Raw genomic sequence first — 22707 nt, 5'->3', positions numbered from 1 at the left:
GAGGGTTTAGGGAAGAGGAGAGAGGTATACAGAGAAGAGGTGCGTCTTGAGTTTCCGTTTGAAGGTGCTCAGACACTCTGCTGTTCTGACCTCCACTGGAAGATCGTTCCACCATCGTGGGGCCAGAACTGGCACAGGCCGACATCACATGTACATTGGTGTAATTCTGATGTTCAAAAAACATTGAATGTTAATGAAAAGGACTTTGAATCATAATGGTGTAATTCATATGACCAACTGTACTGATCTCGTCTGTAAAGTTATAATTTAGAGGAAATCAAACTAGAAATGTATTTTGATACAAAGAAAATGACAGACTAGTAATAAAATAGCTTAAGCAATACCAATGGCAACGTGTGTTTTTCCTATGTTTCATTATTCATAAACATTAATATAATTATTATTATTTGTGCAGTATGTGAGTGTTTTTGTTTTTACGTCTCTCAGGAACTATTTTATAAGAGTGGTAGTTAACATTTCACAGTTATTATAAAGAGTTTAAAAAGTATTTTATTTTGAGACCCATCAATTTAATCTGGCAGATGCTGTAAACGGCTGAAAACACTAAATATTCTGAGGCCATGCTTCATTTTATTCAATGCAAAAGAGAAAAAAACGACATGATACTTCAGCAATATGTTGACAATATATGACAGCACAGCGTCTGAAAAAAATGGAAGCAATGCTTCATTATGGTGGACAGGTTAGTTCACAGCACACTGTACAATGTTCAACAGTACCCATTTGCAATTAAATAACTATTCATCCTGGCTTTCAACAGCCAAATAAGACAACTATAATAGTCATCCTACATGAACACCTCTTCTACACAATCAAACCGAAAAGGTTTCAATAACCAAAATTAATGCCTATATAGTTTATTTTCAGGAACACAATACAGTTGGTAAATCTGCAATTCTTTACAAATATGAAAGCACCAGTGTGTGTATGTGTTAGAAGCAGATATTGAAATCTGCCACCTGCATAAGGTTTTTCTTGTAACCCGAAATACTAAAGATGGTTGAATAATATCATGCTTTAAAACAGAAAGGACAATGTTGACTAATATTCAACATAATATTCAATAGTCAAATACAGCCTTTACCACTATGCACAATATGCATAAGTTCAGCTCGTTTCTTCAGTGTGTAGCTAGGGACTAACTGGACTGTGCCTATGACACAAATTTTTGTCTGAAAAAAAGAGTTTTTTTTACCATGACAATTGCACATCTTCATAAGTACACCGAGATGTAGTGTGAAATTATGAACTTCTACAGAAAGAATCAAAAATGTATTTTTTTCCTGTAAATTGGCAAAATCTATGTAATATTTGGCTATTTCAACATAAGGTTTGACATCCCTTACAGAAACATGCTTTTGACCACTTTCAAAAGATAAGAATACGAAGATACTTGTGAAATCTTTCTAATCTGTGTTGTCCCATTTGATTGGTCACCAAACTACTGGTTGGCTAAAATATGAACACATCATTTAAAAAATGTAGCACTGTGTCAGCACTTTACCTTGATAATAATTCTGATGTCATGAAATTGTAATTTATATACTGTAGGCAGAGTGTAGAAGCAGTTTCATTTCTTTGTCAGCTCATACACATTTACTTACACATTCGTTTTTAATCTTGCAAATTAATTATAATTTGGTTCATGCACAGAACTGGACAAGCCAAAGCAAGCCATTTCAATTACATAATCTATATACCTGGAGGTGAATACTGCTGGTGAAAAACAAAATTTGGTTATATGATTTTTCTATAATAAACCATATACCTATGGGAGCTATGCAACCTTTTCCTGTCAGGAGCTTTCAAAGCTACCATCTTGTATGCAACTTACTATTTAACCTTCATAACTATACAATCCCCATTACAAGACCATGCAATTAAAAAAGGACAATGTTACACAAATGAATGTCATGTCATGTCTTTACAAATAAAATATATTATATACCTAAATATATACAAGTTCACAAATGAAATGCATGATAAAAAATAAAATAAATTCTATTCAGTGAAAAGAAAACAGTTTTGATAGGTACAGTCCTGCAGAAGTACATTCTAATGTGATATTCTAATAAGAACCTCGGGTCGATGGGCAATGAGTTAACTGAGACACTGGAAACAGCATTCTGGAAAGACTTTCATATAGTATTTTGGAATAACTATGAAACAAGAAAGGTAGATCTCAAAATGAAAATGTTTTCAAACTTCTGTCAGGTCCGCCCACATTTACAAACAGTTTCTTATAGAATTTTGAATGGAAAACTCATTACATATTCATTTACAAGATTTGTTCAATGATCTAAAGCTCAGCTCTATTCACAATCTTGGTACTAATGAGGAAATGAACAAGCTTTGTAAGCAATTAAATTAGTAAATTCAAGCTTGTTCCATTCTGTTTGAATACTAAAAAAGCAACTATGAAAAAACTTCCAGATTTTCAAGATAATTTATTCTCGAAACTTTTTGGGAAAAAAAATGAAATGTGATTTTAGAAGCCTTATTAAAATATACATCACTAAAAATACGTGGGATGCTACTTTGGCACTTTCCAGCCAGTGAAAAACCTTGGATACATAGTGGCTTACCATCATGTATTTACACAAAGCAATGGCAAACCAATTCATTACGCTCATTAGAGGCAATTTCCTCACTCAAATTTGCCCTTCGTTAGTCACACCTTATACAGATACTATTTCAAATCCAGCAAAAGAACAAAATCTGCATACAAAAAGCCACTCATGAAAAACATTACACACACCTTGTGGTGCTCATGTACAAAAATCAAACAAGCATAAGGCCACAAATGTCAACAAATACGCAAATTCGATCTATACAGATGAGTAACATTCAGTGCTTCAGTGTATCAGATCAGAACATCGTGGCATCCTTTTCTTTTTGGCACATACAAAACCACACACACGCACGCATACACACACACACACGTGCTGTAATAAAATTACTCAAGATTCAACGATCTCTTGCACTAAACACATTAGTGATCTCCATTAAATACTTTTAAATAGTGTTTTACATTCCAGTTGTGCATAATTTCAGCAAAGTTCTGTGTCCAGTCCAGTTAGAACTGTGAGAAAAACGAAAGTAACCGAGAGGAAAGCTGCAAAGAATGTATTCGTATGTTGGCACTGGACGTGCCAAATCCACATGGATATGTACAGTGAAGTGCAAATTTTATGTGAATTTTTCAACCTAAAAGAAAAAAAAGAAAAGAAAAAAAAAACAACTGCTCGCTGTACTAGGACTTGTTGGGTAACACTTTTTTGGGGGTTCCTGGTTTCTTGGTGTGCCACAGGTGGCTGTGGATGGTGATGGCATCAACACTTGCTGACATGGTTTTGGCGGGGATGTGGCTGAACTGCTTCCTGTCTGAGTTATACTTGTACAGGCCCTCGATCATCTTGCCAGTGATGGTTTTGGGACCGATGCCCGCCAGCTTGGTGATCTCATGGAGCTCAGGGCAGTATGTGTACAGAGAGCGGAACTGGCAGCCCGAGTCTCGGAACAGGATCAGGAAGTTGTTGGCCTCCGATTTCTCAATTTCCTGTAGAAACGACAAACAAATCAAAAACTGAGGTAGAGCTGAACATATAAACCAGCTTCTTTAACGAATTTGCAGAGAACATACTGAAAAACACTCAAAAAATGAGCCCACCAAAAGCTGAGGGGCTGCTTGCTCACCAATGTACAGAATCATGTCCAATTTGTACTTAAAAACAAACATGGCCACACTCCACTCTACAGTCTCCCTACTCTTCAGTCAAAACTCACCAACCTGAATACAAGGCCCAAATCATTCACACCTGGTAGATACACACTGTAACACACATTGTGACTCAATCACATTTGATTGTAAACTGTGTTTAAGAATGTTTCCAAGAACATTTTGGCATTCATTATTTCTTTTCTTATCTGTATTTGGTTATGGTTGTTTCCTTATGCTAATCACATGAACAGGATTGCACATACAGTAAAATTTACAAACAGTCAGCATTCATCATCTCATACAGCAGAGATATGTACAAAAACGACGGCCATGTGTCACAAATCCCATATTTGTTTTTCGTAAGAACAAAAGTAAAAATAATTTAAGGGACGTTTTGAGAATGAAGCCCATTGAGAGTAAAGGCAGTACGAAGCCTGTGTTAAGGCACAGTCAGAAGCAGTGAGCTCTCACCTCCAGTATCTTATTCTTCTGAGCTTCATTCACCTTGCCAGCCAGACAGCAGTGAGCCAGGGCATTCTGGATGATGTGTTTGTTAGACTTGGCACTGGGCTCCTTGTACAACTTTGGGCCTGAGAGGAAACGGTCAGAAATGGCTTATCATCCAGCTAACTCATTACACATACATTCCTCTCCATTATATGACACTTATTCTGCAGCAATGCTTACTTAACCAGCATGGATTGCACACTGCGGTACTGACAAGTGCACTCTCATTCGCTTCTCATTTACGTTTGTGCAAATGACCCCACTTGGACCGGTCTCATGAGAAAGCGTCCATGACTGAATTAATTTGTAAGAAACCTGTTGGGACTACAAAGCTGGTCTAATGAATAGCAATTGTTTAGTTTAAACACCATCTATTACATATCCTACAGTGATGCGCATTTGAAAAAAGACATCATTTGATCTGGTGCACCTGAAGTGAAACCACGTTTAAATTACGGCACATTCATTTATTGTTTAGAACCAAAATAGAGCACATTGCGGGACTTCTTGCGGGGGTACAAATCGACAGACCTGTGTACTCTGTGTTGGACGCTACAGATGAGGTCGTGGAGCAGTTTTCCCAGTCCTTCTCTCCGCCGCGGCTTCCCATTCGACACGGAGACAAAAACCTGTCTGCAGAGTCAGGCCTGGGGGGGCAGACCAACAGTTTCACACAGCTCACCTATCTCTTGCCTGCATTTCCACTGCTGAGAGGTTTATGCACAGAAAGAATCACAACAGAGCTTAACCCCCCCACTGACCAATGAAATTAGCTAAAAAAATATAGAATTATTACTAAATAGCACCCAAATGACAGCTGTTTGAGAGGCTGTTCGCTCAGAGCATATCAAATGTAGGGAGAGCACAGAGGTTAGGCACCTATAAGGTTCCTTTGTCTTTCATGTATTTACAAACCAACTCGGACCTCAGTGAAGTGATTTAGACTGTATTACATGAAGACTGACGTTGCCCTTTTCCCTTTTTCATTTTGGAAGGGTTCAAAAAGAGGTACAGGCAGCCAGAAGCTAAGTTACTGCTTCAGAAAATTCCAGAAAGTGAAGGATAGAATAAGAGTGGAATGAGACACAAGGATCTGGAGAAAAGAGACTTAGAGGCTTGTGGTTCTAGGTTAGCAAGTGTGAGGCGACTCAGGTGAATCTGAGGTGATTACAGCCTTAAATAGATGCAAGTGTAATAATCTTGCTGCACTGTACCAAAAAGAATACAATTTCCCAGTTTGTATGTGTGTGTGTATGTGTGTGTGTGTGTGTGTGATGATTTTCTCAAACCTCAGCGCTTGGCATGAAAGCAATGGATAAGTTAATACATTCAGAAGAGTTCCTTTTATGAGAAAATGAATTGCATTAATTCCTTCAAACATAATTCCCACACACCCAAAGCACGACACCCTCAACCTGCTAGACCTGCTGCCATAGTCAAATGAGTGTCCTGAGTATCAGACACAGCATACGGAGAAGGCGTTCTCATTGGGGACACGGGGTTGGGCAGTGTTCTCACCTGGGGCTCCTATTCTCTGACTGGACGCTCTCATTGTCGCCAAAGTTGAGTGAAGCCAGGGACAGGCTGGAGACTGAAAAAACACGAGGTCGTGAACCTGGATGTAAAACAAAAAGTTGGTGCGAAACATACTGTTACATCCGCAACAAAGACTCTGTTCACAGCACGCACTTTGTACACACCAGTGCAACATGCTACAGCTCAAGGCAGTAGTGTGCTAAAAGATATGCACTCCTGTGGAATTCACATGGACTTTAACATAACTTAATGAACACATCTACTAACATATAATAGATGTCACAGCCCTCTGCAGTGTGAGGGATTCAAATTAGAATGAACAAAATCACAATCCCCCAATCAATTAATACCATGAATGGTATATTTGAAATCTCTTAAGCCTACAGAGCACTATCACTTTTGAGTTATACATTGAAGAGCTTTTAATGGGAAATTGATTTCATTAGTAGGCATAACGAGCTGGGTATTAGCTTAAGCACATTAGAAGAGAGGGAAATTGGTGATGGCCCAGGTTAGAGAGGGATAAAGGTTAGTACTGTAGCAGTAAAGTTAGAAATCAGCACGCATACAGTATGTGCGCAGGCCAGACACCAGTCCATTCACACAGTGAAGAGCTGAGAGCTGCAGTGAGAGAGTTGCAGGTGGCACAAAGCTAGCTGGCACCAGGGGAACAGACTCCTTGCCGGGCAATGCCGGTGGGCTACCTTCCGCTGCCCTGACAGGGGTCTTGGGGGACTCCAAAACGTCCCTGTGTATGGACTTGGGGCGGGGCTTCCTCTTGGTGCTTGCGGGGCGGGGCTTGATGACGGTGTCCATGTCCTTCATCAGCTTGAGCTGTTTCCGGCGGAGGTACTCCTGCTTGATGAACTCCCGGCGCGCCTTCTCCTCCTCCTTCTTCAGACGCTCCTCCTCCGCTTTCAACCTTCAGGGAAACAACGGGGGGAACAGGACGACCGTTCTTTCAAAACTGCTAAATTCACAAGCAATACAGAAGACAAGAGAGAAAGGGACTCCTGCTCTTTAAAACCACAAAATGTACAGGTACCCAATAAGACCAAACTTCAATTGAACAGCTTGTTAGGGCTGTCCATGCTTAGTTTAGGGTAATATCTGATGTTGATTATAGCCTGTTTACAGCAGTTCTTATATACAGAAAGAGGTCCCCAGGAAGCGGTCCCTGAGGAGGAGCGAAGCAGGGACTCACCGCGCCTCCTCTTTCTTCTGCTCCAGCTCTGCCTCCAGCTGCTGCTTCCTCTGCTGCGTCTCCCTCTCTCTCCTCAGCCTCTTCTCCAGCAGCGCCGCCCGTTTCATCGCCATGTCGTCCTCAGCTTTCATGTCGTCCTGGAGACAACACGCAACCATGGGCAACAGGGCCTCGGGACACAGCACCACAGCCTCTCACCGTACATCAAATCTATTCCGCTCTGATTGGTGGAAATCCCTACAGTGACATAGACCGGTTTTTCCCCCCATCTGCCAATCACGGTGGCACGTTTTATTCAAACCACCAGAATGGCAAACGTTGACATAAATGCTGCTCAACTACTTTTTTTCTTCTCACATTAAGATTCAAATTCTTTTCAAACGGACTTTTGCAAATTTGAAATGGAGCATCTGCAGAACCACAAATCAATTTTAATCAGCCGTTTTCATGACATAAATCTAAACTGAAGCCTACCCATCTTTCACCCGTTGTGCTTGTCCTGCTTTGCCCCTTATACACGATCACTCTGAGGACAGTGCAAACTCCATGTTTCTAAAAAAAAGCTTATGTGGTCGAGCCATGGGATTTCACACAAGCTGCACTGTCATTAAATAAGGACATGGAGCTCTTGAATCATCTACACATTTTCTTTTGCCTACATAACACTGCACAATAAGCATACTACCAAAAGCTACCAGAAACTGATACGCAAATCCTGCACAGCAACATCTCAGATGAGTTTGCTGTACATTAAAAGTGTAAAGTGCAGAAATGTGCACTGACCTTGAAGAAAAACCCGCAGCACATTTTCTGGTCTTCATCATAGTTGTCTCTGGCCCCTTCGACGTCTTCGCTCTCCAACTGCATGTGCCCGTCCAGAGGCTTGAGCACAGACAGAGGCACCTCTATCAGGTTCTTGTTGCTCTGGCTGAAGATGTCAGATGGGTGCTCAGTGGGCGTGACTGTGAAGGTCTCAGTGATGGGCTGGGACAACACCTCTGATACAGTGGACTCTACAGGCCTCATCTCCTTCACCATCTCCTTGTTCTCCTGTGTCTTCTTCTTGGCATTTACTTCCTTGCTACTCTTCTTCTGTGGTGTCTCTTTGGCTGGGGAGGCTGGCAGGCCTGCGGCAATGCTCTTTTCAGCAGAGTCGTCGTGTGTAGGGGGGTCAGGCTGGGGCTGGACCTGGAACTGGGGCTGAGGTTCAGGTTCCTGTACCTCACTCTTCTCAGAGGGCTCGGTCTCTGAGGACGGCTTGGTGTCACTCCCCAGACAGGCGAAAGGGGCGGCCTGGTTCTGGCAGGGGGAGAACCTCCGGAGGCGGGGCAGGCTGTCCACGGACTGCGGGGCGGTGAGGACCCGATTGAAAGGGCTGATCTTGAGCTCGCTGGGCCTGGGAGTCCTGGGAGTCTTGGAGTGGAAGGAGGCCGACTTCCTCTTGATGCTGGTGGGAGAGCGGTGGGAGGTGCGCGGGGAGTCCGCGGGCGACGGGGACCCCGAGGAGCGCGCAGCACTGCGGAGGTCCCTCACCTGCTTCTGCGGGGAGGGTTCAGAGGCGGGGATGACCCAGGACTGCTGCTCCCTCATCTGCATGATGACCTCCTGCTGCTGGGCCAGCCGCTGCATCTCCACCTGCAGGAAGCTGAAGGAGGCATTCAGCTTCTCGATGGACTTGGTGTACTCCAGGAGGTCGGCCTCCCCAAAGCTCTCGTCGCTGGGGGATTTCAGCCACTGGGCCTGGCCATCCGGCGTGTCCAGCTTGCTCTTCTCTGGCCGCCGGTTGCTGTCGTCAGCCATCTTGAGGGCGTGGGAGTCGACGGAGACCCTGTCATCCTCGGAACCGGTCGCCTCCTCCCTGAGCGGCGACGTGTCGTCGCCTTTCTTCTTCACCACGGTGAGGAAGGCCGTCCGCCCCATCTTCTGCCTGTGGCGGGTGAAGGCCGCCTCCACCTTCTTCTTCTGGGCCTCGATGGCCCGCCTCTTCTCCTCCAGCTTCATCCGCAGCTGCACCATCTCCGACGCCATCATTTGGGCGGGGTCCTTCGGCGCCTGGTGGACGGGGCTCTCCTCGGGCGTCAGGGCCCAGGACACCATGTGCGGGATGCTGAGCTCCGAGCTCTCGGGCGTGGTCTTCTGGGAGCTGCTCCCGCTGCTCTTCCCCTCGAAGTGGTTGAGCTTGCGGAACTTCTGCTCGGCGAAGCTGGTCATCTTGACGCCGGGGCTGGGGGAGGCAGCGCTGCTGCCGTGGGAGCGGCCGCTGACGGAGCTGGGGCAGGGGCTGGTCATGTCGTGGGGGTTGCAGGCCTTCAGCTCGTAGTCCTGGTCCACGTCCAGCTCCATGCTCACCGTACAGTCCCTCAGGGAAGAGTCCTCGTCCAGGGTCTCCTGGATGTCCTCCGTCCGCACGTGGATCCCCGTGTCCACCTCCGTCGTGTCAGCGCTCCCCGCCCCTTTCGACTCGGACACGGAGTCCGGGTCGCCGTTGTCCGACCTGGCCCCGGAGCCAGGCTCCCCCCCGCCCAGGCTGTGCAGAAAGAAGCCGTTGTCGGTTCCGCCAGACTGGAGGCTGCCGTGGGGCTTCTCTGAATTGTGGATGATTTTCAGGGCCTCCTCCATGCTGGGGGTGGCTGTGGGGCTGGCGTGCTCATCCCGGGCTGGGCCATTTGAGAGACCCCGCGGGGTGCTGGGGTGGGGCTCCCCAGGCCACGCGTCTCCGTCCACACTGGCGAGGCCCTCCGGACACCCCTCCTCGGCGATGGCCTGTCTTTCCGTCTGCCCGTTCACCGGCTGGAAGGAAAGGTTCCTCTTCACGTTCCTGGACGCGTGGTTGACCTCAAACCCCAGCCCATCCGTGCTGATGGACCTGGTCATTCCTCGGCCGTGGGGCGCGGCCGTCTGGCTGGTGCTAGCCTTATCCAGAGGGATGTCAAAAGACACTCCGTGAGCCGATGATCTACGGAGTGAAACCAAAACGCTTTATGGCATAATCATCACCATCATTTTAATACTTTTAAATGAATAATCAATAATTATGATGGAAGACCGAAAGTCCTCAGATTTGACTTGCGCTGCATTGCCATACTGACCGTTGCTCCTTTGGCCAGGTCCCCACACCGCCGTCCGTGAAAGACAATGAGGTTGATCGTTTCATTGCACCTGGGATCAAAAACAAACACTCAGCCGCAGTTCACTGACACTATGGACACTAAAGCCGCGTTTCCACCGCAGGAACTATACCCCGGAACTAGGAACCTTTTGAGGAACTCAGTGCGTTTCCACCGCAGGAACTAGGGTCTAAATTTAGTTCTGGGGGCTTTGTTTTACCCCCCAAAACGTTCCTGCTCGGGGGGTAGTACTTTCTGAAAGTACAGGAACCTTTTGGGTGGAGCTTGCAGCGCTGAACATTTCTGATTGGTCGAGTACTCGTAGCATTTGTGTTGTATTTATTTTCCGCCATTACCCGCCATGTTTGAAAATATGCAGCGGCAAACCAATTTATTTTCATAATAACTTCAAATCAAACTTGTATGTTATGCGGCGCAGTAGCCTACTTTTGGTTATAGCCTGTCAACGTTTTGGAATTATAACGTGTGCTCTTCTGTTCTTTTCTTGCTTTAGTAGGCTATTCGTTTTATAAAATGCTAAGCATTCGTGCTGGGACAGCATATTACGTAGGCTACCAAAACATTCAAACGGATTAATTCGGTCGCTGAATATTTTCTTCCGGATTTTCTTTGTTAGCCCGTTGTAATTGACTCAAAACGTTTGATACAGTTATGTGAGGTATGCGGTAGATCTGCATAATTAACATTGGTGATACAGTACAAGCAAACTGGAAATCACCTTCCGCACTTTTTATCCGGGTAAAATAACAGGTTAATTCTAGTAATCTTCCCTTTAGCCTTTTCAGACTGCCGTAATTTTACTCAATTTTACTGCCATTTTTCAATTCCACGAAAAGACCACGAAGACTATGGACTCATTTATGGTGCATGGTTCGCATCTGGAGGGCACACATCGCTGCTCGGCTAGCAGTAACTTCGAAGGAAAGCAAACGGTGGCTGTACCACTACTAATTTACATTTTCACGCAAGTCCGAGTTTTCGTTCTATTCTTGTCATTTTGCGATTAGCCTATATGGAATTGACGACGAGAAAGTAATAAAACAGCAAATTGTTTACAACGTGTGCATGTTTTCTGCTGTTAATGAATGTGTTTGAGAGGATATATGAAAATCAATAAATACAAAAGTAACCATATATAGTAATTGTTGGTAACCCGTTGTATATAAGTGGAATAAACCCCTCCGGGCTGTCCCGGTTATTAGAAAATAATGTAGGCTACTTCGGTGGTAGTATGGGGTTACAGAAGAAATCATATGACAGATGGACCGACGACAACGTCAGTGGGCTAATTTGCCTAATCTTCGCGGTACTTTAGACCCCGGTGGAAACGCAGACAACCATTGGCTGAAGGAACCTTTTAGTTCCTGGTAAAGTAGTTCCTGGGACTGAAAGTTCCGGGTAATTTTGGTGGAAACGCGGCTTTCGCCCGCAAATCACAAAGGGCATGGACAAGTACTGAAACATCCAGAATGAAAGGTGTTAGACATGACACTGATGCGTTTTAACTTTACCTGAAGTGGAAGTCTGAGGTTGTGGCCTGAGAGGCAGACTTTAGAGACAGAGAAACAAAACAGAAACATGGTGAGCATGTGCTATGTTATATTAACACAATAAAGTGTAGTCAAAAACAGTGCAGGGCCATCCAGCCCATTTCAAATATCTGTTTTCCCCTATCATAAAAAAATATATCAAAAGAATAATGTTTACACTCCAAGTTTAGATATATAGAAATGCACCCAGACCTCAGCAATGGAAACCATATTCCAGTATTAGTGAAGCTTCAATGAAAGGCTTTGTATTAAACTGGACCTTCAAAATAAACAAAACCAAATAAAGTATAAAATAAAAGTGTTGAAAGTGAACCTGGGGCGGTCTGGACTGGGAGGTTTCTCCATAAAGCTTCGTTTGGTGGCATTGGAAATGGGCACTGTGGGCATGTTTTTCAGCGAGGGCGCTGGTTCCGCAGCTGACAACAAGCAAGCACATCATACATTCAGTACATCTTTCAGACTGAGCTGCAGCTAATGAACTAGAGAGCAAGATGTAGCCTACAGAAACTAGCATATGTTACACCACATAAGTTCTTCTCCATCCCTTACCTTCAGCATCTAAGACTCGAGGATTCACAAAGGGAGGCTTCACCACTTCAAACCACCAGAAAAGCTCTGCCATGAACACAAGGTAGTTATTCTGTGAAGGAGAAAATCAGGAAAAAGTTGTTATCAAAAACAAGCATGGTTCATTTTAGTACGACAGCATCTTTGGTACTAGTCACTGCAGTTTGTCTGTCTCCAAAAGATGGCACTGCACAAGACAGCAAATCTATGTTTTGGAGAGGATGTCAGTAAAAACATAGGCCCTACGGCTTGAATTGGCTGTCTCATAAAATAGCTATTGTCTTTGAAACCCCATTCTTTCAACAAAAAAAAAAGAAATCAAGAAGATTATATTTAAAAAAAAGAAGGGGGAGTATCCAGAGCAATATTGAGGATACTACTACATTTCAATAATTTTTTGGAAAGAAACATTATCTGTGCACCAAAAAAGTAATACCACAGGACAACAACACAGTACAAAGATATTTCCATTACCTCTGACTGCTCTCTAGGACCATAACTCATTGTCAGTTGGGTTGGGAAAACTGTTCCCTCTGCAGGGACCAACATAGAAGACACACCCCCCCTCCCCCCAGCAAAATTTCTGCTCAGCAGTTTAGCAGCATGTTGAGGCGGAGGGACCAATTAATAAGAGGCGTGTTCTTAATAACACTCTACTGCATGCTTCCTTTGTTCTCTTTCATCACGCTCTTTCAGAGCAGACAGACTCCTCCCGTTTCCGAGGTGAAGGAATGAAAGGTTCTGGTGAATTTGAATTCAAGGTGTTCAGTAGCTGCTGTTGCTTCATAAAAAAACCCTTTAAAGGTTACATTAAAGATGGATCACTTTTCAGATGCCATGAGTCATAGTAAATAGCCATACAGGTCCCAACTGGCCCCTAATGCAAATAAAAAATGTACAAACACTCTTCCAGTACTGCGAACCTAGAGAACAACAGGTCATACCGTGTTATGACATTTCTCCACAAAGCAGCTTCATTCACAAAATACAAGTGACCTTTGACCAACCAAGGCCTAGAATATCACCTTGAACATACAGTATAACTGCATTATAATATGACCTTTTATTACAAATACATAGTAGTCACCTATAGGTCTGCTAATCGCACAAAGATATTGTCTGAAAGACAAAACCAAAAATGGACTAGACGGTACACTAGGAGTCTGTCCTGTCTAGTCTACCCGCTTATTCCAATGACCCATAAGCATGTAAACATGCCCACTATTACAAATTATTGTAATAATGTCAAAAACTGACACTTTTTCTCTCTTACAGTGTGCAAGTAATTCTGTAACATGAAATTTCACTTAAAAGACTGACAGACACAAACATTACCGTCAAATAAAACAAATCTGCCACTAAGCCTTTAATCCCCCTTCAAGGAGAGTAAAAGCAGTATTGCCCTGGACATGGACTTGAAACATGACCCTATTAACATTCTGAGGATGATGTCACCCACCTCTATAATAGCCAGGCAGAGGCATTTTTTAAAACACACTGTAGCACAGCATACATAATGCATAGCCAATCAGAACAGTTCCCCACCAATCACAAATGCTCCCAACCAATCAAATTAATGTCCAGTTATACTCCCCATGAGAGCCATGGAAAAAAAGAATAAACTGCCTGTTGCAGGTGTGTAAATACAAAAAGGAGAGAGGAGGGTTGACTAAAAAAACCCAGGCAGTAAGAAGGCAGTGTGAAAATTCTGTTTGGGTAACTGACACAGGTTAATGCCCGGAAGGGTCCAGGATGCAGCCGAAAGACGAGAAACAATCACACGGCAGAGCAGGTAACAACTGCAGATTTCAGCTTGACTGGCTGAAAGCTCTGATTGCTCGTTACTGTGCCATTCACCTAAAAAACAGAGATACTGCACAAACTGAGCGCGCCTGCTGTCAGTGCCAGCAGGGGGCAGGAGAGAGACTGCGCGCCTGCGGCAGCCTCACCTTGGCCTGCCTCAGGAGGTCGTCTCCGCGCGGCTGAACCGAGCCTGCTCATTAATTCATCCAGACGCACAGGCGTACTGGGATCAGGAGGAAACTGGGTCAAGGTTAACGTCACATGACCTGCTTCTCATTTCGATGGAGTCGCAGGCCTGCAGTCGAGTGTGTAATAGGAACACAGTGGGGCTCCTAGCATAAATTCTGGGAGCTTGTATGTTAGGATTGCAGCAGAGGCAGAGACAGATATTTGCCTTTTGAGGTAATTATGGGAAGCGCGGCTTCATAAAAGCCCTTTGAGGAGCACAGCAAGAGTTACTGAGCAAAGAATTAGCTCAGTAATAATAACAGCACTCAATTTAGAAAAATAAATGAACAGTACAGACTTCTACAACAGCACAAAGCCATTCCCAGAAACAAACATGGCACCAAACGAACAGTCAACAGCCAGTCAGTCAGTTCTCTCTGCTTTCCCTCTTTCACACAAAGAGATGCTAACAAGAGAAAACACAGCTGTTAACTGAAAGCACATCCCCTTATGCTCGGAGGGCTCCCCAATAACACAGGCTATTTTTCAAGTTTAAAAAGGCGTCTGTTGGTTTATTGTCAGGAAGCTTAATTTTTTTTTGTCCTTGGCTCAGATCTTGTGGGTGAACCCCAAGCCAGGGAGAGTCTGCTTGGAAACGATGCATTCTATTGGCCCATTCTCACTCTCCAGCTACCCTTAATGCTGCCTGTCTCTATAGCCGGTATAAACCTTGGGCCATTCAGTTCTATTTGACGTGTTTGTAAGAGTCTTGCAGGAGGAGTTGGAAGTGAACAGCGGCAGGCTGATACACTGAGCTGTCTCATCAACCGTGCAGAGAAATGCCCAGCGTCCCGCTTCCACGAGGGAAAGGAACTGACAGCACAGCCAGCTCCTATTTCCATCTCAACGGACAGGCCTGGATTTCAGCGTACACTGCACTTACTGTACGAGTCGCCAGCGCTTGTAGCTTGAGACCACATTTCACAAATAATGAGAAGATTCTCCCCTGCAATACAGGACCTCATTATAATCCGCCTTTAAGAACCATGCCTCTGTTTGGATGGTCTACGGGCAAGGAGAAGAGGAATATGTAGTGTAATGACATCATACAGCCGGAGAGTTTCCTCCAGCACTTACAGGAGATGAAGAGCTTGCATCTGCCCACTGGATCTGCCGTTAACAACTTACGGGCCAACAGTAACACACACACACACACACACACACACACACGCACTCACTCACTCACCACACATACACACACACACACACGCACGCACACGCGTACAGACACACACATACACACAGACACAGACACACACACACAGGCACGCACACGCGTACAGACACACACATACAGACAAACACACACGCATACACACACACACACACACACACACACACACACACAGCTCCTCTGAAAGCTCAAGAGACAGTGGAAAGCAGAAGGCTGGGTGAAGCAGGCCCAGGCTCTGAGAGAAGACTGCGCATCTAAAGAGCCTCCGTAGCCCAGGCCTCTCTCTCAGACAGCCGTAAAAATGCTGATGACTCACTCCCCCGACTGGCATCAGACCAGAACAGCACGCTAACAGCTCCCCTCTCCAGCACCCCACACGTCCACCGGGTGTGGCTCAGTCTGTAACAGGCAGCTTTGCTCCTCCAGGATGAGAAGCTGTGAAGACTTCTGCAAAGTGTGCTTACCTTGAGGGAGGAGGAGGCATAGAGCATGTCTTCCAGTGTGAAGTGGCAGCAGCGGTTCAAGTGCTCCTGACAGAACTCCTGAATCAGCTGGAGGTTGTACAAGCTGTCTGCCAGTGACATGGACTCTTTCAGGCATATATCTGTGAGGGGGAGGGAGGGAACAAGAGCAGTGATGTCATCAGGCCCCGCCTGGGAGATTACTCCAATCACACGCAAGGCACAAGGGAACTCTGTTTATCTTCAAACAGCAACTGCATTTTAAACCGACTCCACCAAGGCACGGCCAATCACACTAAAGCCCCAGGCACCCTAACATGGCATTTCAATAAATTCCGAGGACTGACAGGAAGCATGCTCTAATAATCTCTTGCATTCAACAAATTATCTCTTACATTCACTTTAAAAGCCTTAAATAACTGAGCCATGCATCTGCTTTTCAGACGCGTTTCCTCTGAGGGCTAACTTTTTGTCCAACAGAATGAAATACCACATTAAAAGAATGTACACACTGGGTGTGCCTCAACAGAAAGAGTCTCTATGACACTGACACATCTTTCCTGAGCAGAACAGAACTCAGTTCAGCATAGACATTATGTAGGAATCTCTATAATATGGTAATGTTCTGAGCACGCTCAGTGCCGGTGTTGGAACTTTAAAGAGATCTGAGAGAACACCCAGTAAAAAGGAGCAGAAGACAGTCAGTGCTCCTTCTGCAGGGGGCAGCCATGCCGTGTGTTTGCCAGCAGAGGGCTCCACTGTACCTTCCAGCTTGATGATGTCGGGGCAGTAGAAGTGCAGAAGAGCAGCCAGGGCGCTGCCGTCGGTGCTGTCCTTCAGCAGGTTATCCACTGGGGGGATCCACGGGACCTGCCTGGGCAGAGCCTGCTCCTTCCTGTAGCGAGCCTGGGCCAGAACACACAGGGCACTTTACAGAGAGGAAATGACATACTCACATACACTCACACTCACATGCTCACAATATCACACTCACATACACTCTCACAATATCACATTCACACTCACACTCTCTCATACATACACACATGCACACAGACACAGACAGACACACATAGATACAGACAGACAGACACATACTAACACTCAATCAAATATATACAAACAGTTACACAGAAACACGCACACTCACACACACAGAAACACAGAAGCAGAAACACACACGCACAATATCACATGTATGCAAACGAACAGGTACACAAGGATATATACACACAAAATGTTGTACATCCAAATATCTATATAAATAAACATATACACAAAAAACACACACTCACACACAAAGTCTCCCAGCATACACACTCAAATGTCCAGTCGAGGGGTGTCTCAGCGAGGGCAGTTTGGATGTGACCACAGAACAGCGAGGGTACTGCTGCATGCAAAGCTGGAACTACAGCACTGAGCGTGATCCTCTGGTCTCCGCGCTGATGATCCTAGCCTCAGCTCTTTCCTTCTGTAAAGCTGCTGCTCGAGTAGCGCCAGATCCTGTCCTTATTTAAACTGCGGCTGCTAATTAGATTAGCTCCCTGTTATCAGCACTCAAACGGCTACGTGCATCAGTGCTTAGTGATGTGATCAACATGAGAATGCAACAATCACCTGGCTAAATGAGTTTCAGTACAGCTGAGCAATTGCATGTTATTGTTTAACCTAAAAGTATCTCATCTTACGATCAAAACGCCAGTTTTCAAATACTTTCCACAGTAAAATGAGGCCATGAGTGGATGGCACAGATTATGTAGGTTCGGATAGCAGTATCTTACTCCGGTTGATTGTGAGATGGCACTAGGTAAAAATTCTGAATGAATTTTAGTGTTTACTAAATAGCTTAACAAATAGCAGTACTTTTCAGGCGGAGCTGAAACAAATTTGCACTGCCTTGATTACCTTGCTCACAGTGTGCCATGTACCTCCCCCCCAGCCCTTCCATCTCTCGTAGCGCTCCTGTGAGCTGAACTTCAGGGAGCAGACTCAGCCTCCTGCATGCCTTACCCATACATGAAAGCAGGCTGAAGCGTAGGCCGCACAATAAAGCCTTTGTGTCTTTACTCTCCCGTACACAGATACTTTCTCTTTCATCAGCACACATGAAAGGACAGTAATGCTGACTCCAAAAAGGCTCCAAAACAAATTTGCTTTTATGAATGAATGAATGAATGAATGAATGAACCAATTAATGAATGAACCCAAGCCCCCTATGTATTTCAGAGATCTAAGAATGTCAAGGTTATTAAAATTATCCTATGATTCTAAGTGAGGGTAATAACATTTTGATAACATATAATACATATAATATACCTGACTGAGCCACTAAAAAAGAAAAAGGCCTGTTCTTACTGTGAGAAAAATGTGCCAAAAGAAAAAGAAAAAAGTGCCAACATATCGTACTTCAAATCTATATTAGGATTTCACGGCACACTGATATTACATAATATTACAGAAAAGTAGTGCGTTAACTCGCTTCAGCTCTGCTGCTAGGGCAGGAGTTCAGTACCATGAATAAAATGTGACAAAATGAACTGGACTTAATGTACACAGGCACATTTAAAGCGTATACTCTCGTTTATAAGGAGCTGTGCACAATCTCCTTACATCTAAAAGCTGCTGAGCAGACACAGTTTAGTACCGATGTATAGCACAGTGCTCAGACTGCTCTTAGGCTAGACATACCAGGATTTAAGCAGGGACTAGAGGAGGGGTGGGCACAGACAGATGAGGCTGCTGACACAGGGACGGAATGAGTTATGGGAGTATGCGGGAAGGGGCGGGGTGAACAGGGAGCGATGTAGGAGGGAAAGTAAAGCTGGTTGACTTACAGGAACCAGTTTCCAATACCATTTGGTTGGAGACTTCAGCAGCCCAAAATGTATGGGGCAGAAACAAGGAGGACAGAAAGAAAGACAGAAAGAAAGAACAGTCAAAAGTACGCAACAGCGGGCGACACTAGCCCCTCCCCTCTCCCCTGTACATCTCCTGATGCACCTACATCAGGAAGGCCAGCACCATAAAAACACACAGGTCTTCACCCCTAAGACTACCGGACTCACTGGCCTTCCTCTCTAACACTTCACAAATTAAAACAGAAGCTGGTACACAATCAAACTGTCACCTGCGAACAGTCCTACACAGGGAATAAAATGGGAACCAATTCCTGCTCAATTAAATCGATTCTTTCTTTTCTGTTCTTAATAGAGTAGCGCAGAAAGTCTGTGTTTGCACACTAAGTGAGAGTGTGAATTTAATTCTTAAACCAAAGGACTTTTTTTGGGCCTGTACGTTAAGGGCAATCCTTTCATAACAGTTCTCAAAGGGAAGCCTGCAATTACATCCCTGTCTTTGTGGATTGCTCTGCTTTCACTGAAGCATTATTATTTTAATGCGGTACAGGACAAACCCACAGACCCATCTGACAAATCGTCTGTCCTGGAATTCTTAGCTGATTGAATTATCAGGCTCTTTGAACGTAGATTAAAGCCTCTCTAACTCTCACGTGTGTCTAACACAGTTAACTTGTTCGATGATAGCTGACTAACATTTACATTTGAAAGAACACTTGTTTCTACTCGACCTTTGAACACCTCGGAATCCACCGCAAAATAAAGAAGACAGACACACGAGTGCATTCCTTAACACAGTTCATGTGATGGATATAACACACAATGTGCTTTTGGAGTCAGACAGGAAAACAAGACGGTGTGCGTGTACTGATGCTCAAACACAACACAGAGCCAGTGGCAGCCCACAGTCCAAAACCTTAGACTTTTACTCATCTGTGAAAGTCTGGGGGAGAGAGATGGGGAAAAAAAGCAAAGAGCAGAAGGTGTGCCCGACGCTGCTTAACCTCTCCGGGTGGTAATTACGCTCAATCAGCACAGAGGCAGCCCATGTGGAGTACAGTATAAGCGCTGGCTTAGCCCAGCTGGAAACTGTTTTACTTGGAGGAAGATCACGTCATGATGACATCCTGGATGTCTGTGAAATCCCGAGGCCTTGGTCTCCCCCCTTTGCCCCCCTCCCCCCCAAAGGGCAGCCTTGCCCTCTCCTCCACACTGCTCTTCCTGCATGCCAAGCTGGGTCACTTGCACTTTCTCTCTGCCCGTTTCCCACTCTGTGACAGATCATGTCCTCTGAAATTATATTTTTCGACACAGATTTGCAACTCGAAAAAGGTTTAGTGCAGTATTTTTTAAATTTATTTAGCATGTGAAACAGCCTTTGGCTAGACATGACCTCAAAAGTGTGCAATTTCAGGACAAGCTGAACAAAATGGCTCTTGTTGTCTGACAGCTACAGTTTAATGATAGAGAATACAACTCCCTCAGGAACCAGCAACAGCTTCTGCACAGCATTCACACCACAACACTGCAAACCACCCCAACACATAATGTACAGCATTATGAATCCAACACTACACAGCCTTCCTATCCCAATAGTACCGCATTCATATCACAACACTGCGGCACTTGAATCATTACATGCTGAGCACAATTCTGCTCAATACAGTACTGAATGTATGTCACAATACTGTTCTCACATTCACATCACAATACTGTACTGAACTGGTTCCCTTCAGTCCAAGGTTTAAATTTTCACACTTGTGAAATGGCAGCCAGAAGTCTGAATGTGTGTATTGTGTTTAGAGCCTCACTGCCTGGTGTAGCGCACTCTAGTCCCTTGCAGAGCGAACAGTGCCCCCTGTGGGCCGGGCCCTGCCCTGCGTGGGAGGCTGCAGCTGAGCGCTTTCAGTTTTTGAGACAGACAAAGCCCCGCGCTGTCCTGTCCTCCAGAGAGGCCGGGCGCCGCACAAGGGGCCGCATTCAGGCAGCGTGGAGCACGGCCGCCTCTGCACTGACCGGTCGCGTCTGCCTCGGCGGCCCCGACGAGCGGCGGCTGGAAGGGAGACCGCCGCGTGTACAGCCCCGCCCCCTTGACCCGCAGCTCGAGCGCAGCCGGGTGTCACCACCTCCTGGCTGGGCGTGGGCACGCGAGCGTACCAGAACAGTGACCACGCCTCTCCTTTCAGCACACACTTCACGAGTGGCTCTGATAGGACAATGAACCCCAGGTGGTCTTCTGATGCAGGTACAGATGTCTGTATGTCTATGTGTCGTGTCCTGCTGGTAATGTCATGTGCTGTGACAGTCTCTGGTATGCTATGTGCTAGTGCATGTCACTGCTGATGCTAGTGTATGTGACGGCTGTGTAGTTCGTAGTGCTATGTGACATCTCTGCTGGTAGATGTCTAGTGCTATGTGACAGTGCTCTGCTGAAGTTCTTTGTGCTATATGACAGTCTCTGCTGGTAGATGTCTGTATGTGCTATGTGACAGTGTCACTGCTGGTAGATGTCTATGTGCTATGTGACAGTGTCTCTGCTGGTAGATGTCTGTATGTGCTATGTGACAGTGCCTCTGCTGGTAGATGTCTATGTGCTATGTGACAGTGCTTCTGCTGGTAGATGTCTGTATGTGCTATATGACAGTGTCTCTGCTGGTAGATGTCTGTATGTGCTATATGACAGTGCCTCTGCTGGTAGATGTCTGTATGTGCTATGTGACAGTGTCTCTGCTGGTAGATGTCTGTATGTGCTATGTGGCAGTCTCTGCGCTGGCAGATGTATCTCAGGGCCTGAGTTTGGATATGTACAGCAGTGTGCAAACAAGCCCACGGCCCCACACTGCAGGCCCTGCTCTGTCTGTGCTGGGCGGCTGGCTGGGGCTCTGAGACTAACCCTTGCGGTTTGGCAAGGCAGCCCCTTTCCAGATCAACCGCGCCAGTCAACGAGATAACATCAGAAAGCTTTCTCCACCACCGTCTGGCCCTGGGGATTTTTTCTCTGCCCTGGATTCATCCAGCAGACAAAAAAAGAAACGCCTCTTTTCAAGCGCAATGCAGATCAATTACTGTAACGCTCCAGGGGGCTTTCTACCATCACGATTAGCACAGCTGGGGAAAACAGAAGCCGTTATTCCCAACCTGAACCTGCACTGGTTAGAGTCTGGTCTCAGTACTGCTTAATCTCCAATAAAGGTTCAAATGCCATTCCATTATTTTATGAATTACAACTACTGTCCTGCAGATATGAAAATAGTAATAACGGTAGTATTGTGGCTGAAATGTACATGAAAAGTATTTTACATTCTTATTGGTTACTAATACGGAACATTACAATTGTAAACAAGGCAATGCAGCAGGAAAGCCTGGTGATATGCCACTTGGAAATGTGTCGCTTAAAAGCTCATTTCACCTTCTCAGGGTAATTTCTGCACCATTACAGAGCTGCAAAGAACTGTGGGTAAAGTCTACTCACCGAGATAAACATGATTATCACTCAGTGAGAATGCAAGTCTGGTTTTTATGATAAATACATTCCTTAGGACACTTCTGAACCATAAAGAGAGCCTGATAACATTTGCAGCATAAATAACTGACACAAATTCTTTCAGCACGACAGTGCCAAATAGGCCGTCAAATAGAAAACTGGCAAATAATTTATTTACGGGGATTCAATCAACATTTGTCCTTAACTTACAGGTAAATGGAAGTGTACACTTTCTTCACAAAAGTTTGGTGAGTTAGTATTAGTGAGAGCTGAATTCACTAAACTGTGTGAAGAAAAAAAAATTCAGGTCTTGAACTGTCATGTTAAAGGCCCTCAAATATTAAGAAAACATATTGACTGAATCTCAGCCATAGATCATGTTCAGCCACTGACGGTTACACGCTAAGAGCAGGTGTTATTAAACCAGTCCGAAACCGCGCGTCACGCAGCTGATGCTAACGGCGGTGA

The 22707-nt window shown here is 45.1% G+C and overlaps 1 protein-coding gene across 4 annotated transcripts in view; it reads right to left on the bottom strand.

Annotated features, from left to right (window-relative positions):
- Positions 1–571: 571 nt before the first annotated feature.
- The window catches only part of camsap2a (calmodulin regulated spectrin-associated protein family, member 2a), a 45396-nt gene continuing 23260 nt past the window's right edge, over positions 572–22707 (bottom strand). The window contains exons 5-18 of one of the 4 annotated variants that reach the window (XM_064332067.1): positions 18735–18767; positions 16665–16806; positions 15904–16043; positions 12217–12307; positions 11981–12083; positions 11629–11666; positions 10079–10148; positions 7773–9945; positions 6990–7126; positions 6490–6707; positions 5768–5864; positions 4781–4896; positions 4214–4332; positions 572–3580 (exon numbers count right to left, since the gene is read on the bottom strand). In XM_064332067.1, the coding sequence (XP_064188137.1) occupies positions 3275–3580; positions 4214–4332; positions 4781–4896; positions 5768–5864; positions 6490–6707; positions 6990–7126; positions 7773–9945; positions 10079–10148; positions 11629–11666; positions 11981–12083; positions 12217–12307; positions 15904–16043; positions 16665–16806; positions 18735–18767 (3783 nt within the window). In that variant the 3' untranslated portion in view covers positions 572–3274. The remainder of the gene's footprint in view (positions 3581–4213; positions 4333–4780; positions 4897–5767; positions 5865–6489; positions 6708–6989; positions 7127–7772; positions 9946–10078; positions 10149–11628; positions 11667–11980; positions 12084–12216; positions 12308–15903; positions 16044–16664; positions 16807–18734; positions 18768–22707) is intronic. The other 3 variants (XM_064332068.1, XM_064332069.1, XM_064332071.1) reach the window with 3 other exon arrangements.

Source organism: Anguilla rostrata, chromosome 4, assembly GCF_018555375.3.
Source record: "Anguilla rostrata isolate EN2019 chromosome 4, ASM1855537v3, whole genome shotgun sequence".
NCBI classification, from domain to species: Eukaryota; Metazoa; Chordata; class Actinopteri; order Anguilliformes; family Anguillidae; genus Anguilla; species Anguilla rostrata.
Note: the sequence above shows the minus strand (reverse complement) of the source record. Positions and strands in the feature narration are given on the sequence as shown.